The sequence below is a fragment of the Oncorhynchus nerka genome, linkage group LG15 (genome assembly GCF_034236695.1).
Source record: "Oncorhynchus nerka isolate Pitt River linkage group LG15, Oner_Uvic_2.0, whole genome shotgun sequence".
NCBI lineage: Eukaryota > Metazoa > Chordata > Actinopteri > Salmoniformes > Salmonidae > Oncorhynchus > Oncorhynchus nerka.
The window spans coordinates 1228505-1236004 of NC_088410.1; the positions used below are offsets into that span (position 1 = coordinate 1228505).

General features: G+C 34.0%; 1 protein-coding gene across 1 annotated transcript in view; it reads right to left on the reverse strand.

The window, feature by feature from the left end:
* Positions 1-1885: 1885 nt before the first annotated feature.
* zgc:136472 (uncharacterized protein LOC678514 homolog) overlaps positions 1886-7500 on the reverse strand; it is a 51650-nt gene continuing 46035 nt past the window's right edge. Inside the window, exons 10-11 of the mRNA XM_065000832.1 lie at positions 3573-3662; positions 1886-2654 (exon numbers count right to left, since the gene is read on the reverse strand). Coding sequence (XP_064856904.1) covers positions 2562-2654; positions 3573-3662 — 183 coding nt within the window. The 3' untranslated portion in view covers positions 1886-2561. The remainder of the gene's footprint in view (positions 2655-3572; positions 3663-7500) is intronic.

The following is a 7500-nucleotide window of genomic DNA, read 5'->3' on the forward strand; positions in this document are numbered from 1 at the left end:
AGCTACTATAACTACAGGTTGTATACTACTAGGTTACAGCTACTATAACTACAGGTCTACTAGGTTACAGCTACTATAACTACAGGTTGTATACTACTAGGTTACAGCTACTATAACTACAGGTCTACTAGGTTACAGCTACTATAACTACAGGTTGTATACTACTAGGTTACAGCTACTATAACTACAGGTTGTATACTACTTGTATACTAGGTTACAGCTACTATAACTACAGGTCTACTAGGTTACAGCTACTATAACTACAGGTCTACTAGGTTACAGCTACTATAACTACAGGTTGTATACTACTAGGTTACAGCTACTATAACTACAGGTCTACTAGGTTACAGCTACTATAACTACAGGTCTACTAGGTTACAGCTACTATAACTACAGGTCTACTAGGTTACAGCTACTATAACTACAGGTTGTATACTACTAGGTTACAGCTACTATAACTACAGGTCTACTAGGTTACAGCTACTATAACTACAGGTCTACTAGGTTACAGCTACTATAACTACAGGTTGTATACTACTAGGTTACAGCTACTATAACTACAGGTTGTATACTACTAGGTTACAGCTACTATAACTACAGGTCTACTAGGTTACAGCTACTATAACTACAGGTCTACTAGGTTACAGCTACTATAACTACAGGTCTACTAGGTTACAGCTACTATAACTACAGGTCTACTAGGTTACAGCTACTATAACTACAGGTTGTATACTACTAGGTTACAGCTACTATAACTACAGGTTGTATACTACTAGGTTACAGCTACTATAACTACAGGTCTACTAGGTTACAGCTACTATAACTACAGGTTGTATACTACTAGGTTACAGCTACTATAACTACAGGTCTACTAGGTTACAGCTACTATAACTACAGGTCTACTAGGTTACAGCTACTATAACTACAGGTCTACTAGGTTACAGCTACTATAACTACAGGTTGTATACTACTAGGTTACAGCTACTATAACTACAGGTCTACTAGGTTACAGCTACTATAACTACAGGTTGTATACTACTAGGTTACAGCTACTATAACTACAGGTCTACTAGGTTACAGCTACTATAACTACAGGTTGTATACTACTAGGTTACAGCTACTATAACTACAGGTCTACTAGGTTACAGCTACTATAACTACAGGTTGTATACTACTAGGTTACAGCTACTATAACTACAGGTTGTATACTACTAGGTTACAGCTACTATAACTACAGGTTGTATACTACTAGGTTACAGCTACTATAACTACAGGTCTACTAGGTTACAGCTACTATAACTACAGGTCTACTAGGTTACAGTTACTATAACTACAGGTCTACTAGGTTACAGCTACTATAACTACAGGTCTACTAGGTTACAGCTACTATAACTACAGGTTGTATACTACTAGGTTACAGCTACTATAACTACAGGTCTACTAGGTTACAGCTACTATAACTACAGGTTGTATACTACTAGGTTACAGCTACTATAACTACAGGTCTACTAGGTTACAGCTACTATAACTACAGGTCTACTAGGTTACAGCTACTATAACTACAGGTCTACTAGGTTACAGCTACTATAACTACAGGTTGTATACTACTAGGTTACAGCTACTATAACTACAGGTCTACTAGGTTACAGCTACTATAACTACAGGTCTACTAGGTTACAGCTACTATAACTACAGGTCTACTAGGTTACAGCTACTATAACTACAGGTTGTATACTATAACTAGGTTACAGCTACTATAACTACAGGTTGTATACTACTAGGTTACAGCTACTATAACTACAGGTTGTATACTACTAGGTTACACACTATAACTACAGGTCTACTATAACTACAGGTCTACTAGGTTACAGCTACTATAACTAACTACAGGTTGTATACTACTAGGTTACAGCTACTATAACTACAGGTTGTATACTACTAGGTTACAGCTACTATAACTACAGGTTGTATACTACTAGGTTACAGCTACTATAACTACAGGTTGTATACTACTAGGTTACAGCTACTATAACTACAGGTTGTATACTACTAGGTTACAGCTACTATAACTACAGGTTGTATACTACTAGGTTACAGCTACTATAACTACAGGTTGTATACTACTAGGTTACAGCTACTATAACTACAGGTTGTATACTACTAGGTTACAGCTACTATAACTACAGGTTGTATACTACTAGGTTACAGCTACTATAACTACAGGTTGTATACTACTAGGTTACAGCTACTATAACTACAGGTCTACTAGGTTACAGCTACTATAACTACAGGTTGTATACTACTAGGTTACAGCTACTATAACTACAGGTCTACTAGGTTACAGCTACTATAACTACAGGTCTACTAGGTTACAGCTACTATAACTACAGGTTGTATACTACTAGGTTACAGCTACTATAACTACAGGTTGTATACTACTAGGTTACAGCTACTATAACTACAGGTTGTATACTACTAGGTTACAGCTACTATAACTACAGGTTGTATACTACTAGGTTACAGCTACTATAACTACAGGTTTTATTCTACAGGTAAACACACTACAGCTCTTGTTTTTCCTCTTTGGCTTCTTTTGCTTCTTTGGCCTCAATAGCTTTCTGAGTCTCAATGTACTTCCTCCGATCCTCCTCCTCCTATACACAGAGAGAGAGAAAGAGAGAGAGGGAGAGGGAGAGAGATAGGGAGAGAGACAGAGATAGGGAGAGAGAGAGAGAGAGAGAGAGAGGTAGAGAGAGAGAGAGAGAGAGGTAGAGAGAGAGAGAGAGAGAGAGAGAGAGAGAGAGAGAGAGAGTATTAAAAACAGACACGTCCTCTATAAGAGACAGAGACACAGTAAAACAGACACATGTCCTCTTTAGGAGACAGACAGAGACAAAGTACAACAGACACATGTCCTCTTTAAGAGACAGAGACACAGTAAAACAGACACATGTCCTCTTTAGGGTTAGAGAGGTCAGGAGAGGGGTCAGGGGTTAGGAGAGGTCAGGGGTTAGGAGAGATCAGGGGTTAGGAGAGGTCATGGGGTTAGGAGAGATCAGGGGGGTTAGGAGAGATCAGGGGGTTAGGAGAGGTCAGGGGTTAGGAGAGGTCAGGAGTTAGTACAGGTCAGGAGAGAGGTCAGGGGTTAGGAGAGGTCAGGGGGTTAGGAGAGGTCAGGGGTTAGGAGAGGTCAGGGGGTTAAGAGAGGTCAGGGGGTTAGGAGAGGTCAGGGGTTAGGAGAGGTCAGGGGTTAGGAGAGGTCAGGGGGTTAGGAGAGATCAGGGGGGTTAGGAGAGGGGACAGGGGGGTTAGGAGAGGGGTCAGGGGTTAGGAGAGATCAGGGGCGTTAGTAGAGGGGTCAGGGGTTAGGAGAGATCAGGGGCGTTAGTAGAGGGGTCAGGGGTTAGGAGAGGTCAAGGGTTAGGAGTGGTCAGGGGTTTGGAGAGGCCAAGGGTTAGGAGAGGTCAGGAAAGGTGACTATTTCCATCTCTTTCTCCACATGAAGGTTAGAGTTTAGGGGCGAGTGAGAGGTGAGGGGTTGGAGGAGAGGTCAGAGGTTAAAGGTGACATACTTGGGCCCTGTCCATCTTTGCTCTTTCCATCTCTTTCTCCAGAAACTGAACCAGATCCTTCAGGTTCCTCTGACCAGAGTAGGCTACCACCTGGAGAGAGACACAGCAAAGGACCTTGTGAAGATGCTGGAGGAAACAGGTACAAAAGTATCTATATCCACAGTAAAAAACGAGTCCTATATCGACATAACCTGAAAGGTCGCTCAGCAAGGAAGGAGCCCCTGCTCCAAAACCGCCATAAAAAAAGACAGACTACGGTTTGCAACTGCACATGGGGACAAAGATCGTACTTTTTGGAGAAATGTCCTCTAGTCTGATGAAACAATAATATAACTGTTTGGCCATAATGACCATCGTTACGTTTGGAGGAAAAAAGGGGAGGCTTGCAAGCCGAAGAACACCATCCCAACCGTGAAGCACGGGGGTGGCAGCGTCATGTTGTGGGGGTGGTTTGCTGCAGGAGGGACTGGTGCACTTCACAAAAATTATGGCATCATGAGGAAGGAAAATGATGTGGATATATTGAAGCAACATCTCAAGACATCAGTCAGGAAGTTAAAGCTTGGTCACAAATGGGTCTTCCAAATGGACAATGACCCCAAGCGTACTTCCATAGTTGTTGCAAAATGGTTAAAGGACAACAAAGTCAAGGTATTGGAGTGGCCATCACAAAGCCCTGACCTCAATCCTATAGAACATTTGTGGGCAAAACTGAAAAAGCGTGTGTGAGCAAGGAGGCCTACAAACCTGACTCAGTTACACCAGCTCTGTCAGGAGGAATGGGCCAACATTCACCCAACTTATTGTGTGAAGCTTGTGGAAGGCTACCCGAAACGTTTGACCCAAGTTAAACAATTTAAAAGGCAATGTTACCAAATACTAATTGAGTGTCTGTAAACTTCTGACCCGCTGGGAATGTGATGAAAGAAATAAAAGCTGAAATTAATCATTCTCTCTACTATTCTCACATTTCACATTCTTAAAATAAAGTGGTGATCCGATATAGTGTATAATGTGTGTATAAAGTGTATAATGTGTGTATATATAGTGTGTATAGTGTGTATATAGTGTGTATATATAGTGTATATATAGTGTGTATATATAGTGTGTATATATAGTGTGTATATATAGTGTGTATAGTGTGTATATATAGTGTGTATAGTGTGTATATAGTGTGTATATATAGTGTGTATATATAGTGTGTATATATAGTGTGTATATATAGTGTGTATAGTGTGTATATATAGTGTGTATATATAGTGTGTATAGTGTGTATATATAGTGTGTATATATAGTGTGTATAATGTGTATATATAGTGTGTATATATAGTGTGTATATATATAGTGTGTATATATAGTGTGTATATATAGTGTGTATAGTGTGTATATATAGTGTGTATATATAGTGTGTATATATAGTGTATATATAGTGTGTATATATAGTGTGTATATATAGTGTGTATATATAGTGTGTATAGTGTGTATATATAGTGTGTATATATAGTGTGTATAATGTGTATATATAGTGTGTATATATAGTGTATATAGTGTGTATATATAGTGTGTATAATGTGTATATATAGTGTGTATATATAGTGTGTATATATAGTGTATATATAGTGTGTATATATAGTGTGTATATATAGTGTGTATATATAGTGTGTATATATATATAGTGTGTATATATAGTGTGTATATATAGTGTGTATATAGTGTGTATATATAGTGTGTATATATAGTGTGTATATATAGTGTGTATAATGTGTATATATAGTGTGTATATATAGTGTGTATATAGTGTGTATATATAGTGTGTATATATAGTGTGTATATATAGTGTGTATATATATAGTGTATATATATATAGTGTATATATATATAGTGTATATATAGTGTGTATATATAGTGTGTATATATATAGTGTATATATAGTGTGTATATATAGTGTGTATATATAGTGTATATATATAGTGTGTATATATAGTGTGTATATATATAGTGTGTATATATAGTGTGTATATATATAGTGTGTATATATATAGTGTATATATATAGTGTATATATATAGTGTATATATATAGTGTGTATATAGTGTGTATATATAGTGTGTATATATATAGTGTGTATATATAGTGTGTATATATAGTGTGTATATATATAGTGTGTATATATAGTGTGTATATATAGTGTGTGTATATAGTGTGTATATATAGTGTGTATATATATAGTGTGTATATATAGTGTATATATATAGTGTGTATATATAGTGTGTATATATAGTGTGTATATATAGTGTGTATATATATAGTGTGTATATATAGTGTATATATATAGTGTGTATATATAGTGTGTATATATAGTGTGTATATATATAGTGTGTATATATAGTGTGTATAGTGTGTATATATAGTGTGTATATATAGTGTGTATATATAGTGTGTATATATAGTGTATATATAGTGTGTATATATAGTGTGTATATATAGTGTGTATATATAGTGTATATATAGTGTGTATATATAGTGTGTATAGTGTGTATATATAGTGTGTATATATAGTGTGTATATATAGTGTGTATATATATAGTGTGTATATATAGTGTGTATATATAGTGTGTATAGTGTGTATATATAGTGTGTATATATAGTGTGTATATATAGTGTGTATATATATAGTGTGTATATATAGTGTGTATATATAGTGTATATATATAGTGTATATATATATAGTGTATATATATATAGTGTATATATAGTGTGTATATATAGTGTGTATATATAGTGTGTATATATAGTGTATATATAGTGTGTATATATAGTGTGTATATATAGTGTATATATAGTGTGTATATATAGTGTGTATATATATAGTGTGTATATATAGTGTGTATATATAGTGTATATATATAGTGTGTATATATAGTGTGTATATATAGTGTGTATATATAGTGTGTATATATATAGTGTGTATATATAGTGTGTATATATAGTGTGTATATATAGTGTGTATAGTGTATATATATAGTGTGTATATATAGTGTGTATATATAGTGTGTATAGTGTATATATATAGTGTGTATATATAGTGTGTATATATAGTGTATATATATAGTGTATATATATAGTGTGTATATATAGTGTGTATATATATAGTGTATATATATAGTGTGTATATATAGTGTGTATATATATAGTGTATATATATATAGTGTGTATATATAGTGTGTATATATATAGTGTGTATATAGTGTGTATATATAGTGTGTATATATAGTGTGTATATATAGTGTATATATATAGTGTGTATATATAGTGTGTATATATATAGTGTGTATATAGTGTGTATATATAGTGTGTATATATAGTGTGTATATATAGTGTGTATATATAGTGTGTATATATAGTGTGTATAGTGTGTATATATAGTGTGTATATATAGTGTGTATATATAGTGTGTATATATATAGTGTGTATATATAGTGTGTATATATAGTGTGTATATATAGTGTGTATATATAGTGTGTATATATAGTGTGTATATATAGTGTGTATATATAATGTGTATATATAGTATGTATATATAGTGTGTATATATAGTGTGTATATATAGTGTGTACATATAGTGTGTATATAATGTGTGTATATATAGTGTGTATAATGTGTGTATATATAGTGTGTATATATATAGTGTGTATATATAGTGTGTATATATAGTGTGTATATATAGTGTGTATATATATAGTGTGTATATATAGTGTGTATATATAGTGTGTATATATATAGTGTGTATATATAGTGTGTATATATAGTGTGTATATATATAGTGTGTATATATAGTGTGTATATATAGTGTGTACATATAGTGTGTATATATAGTGTATATATAGTGTGTACATATAGTGTATATATATAGTGTATATATAGTGTGT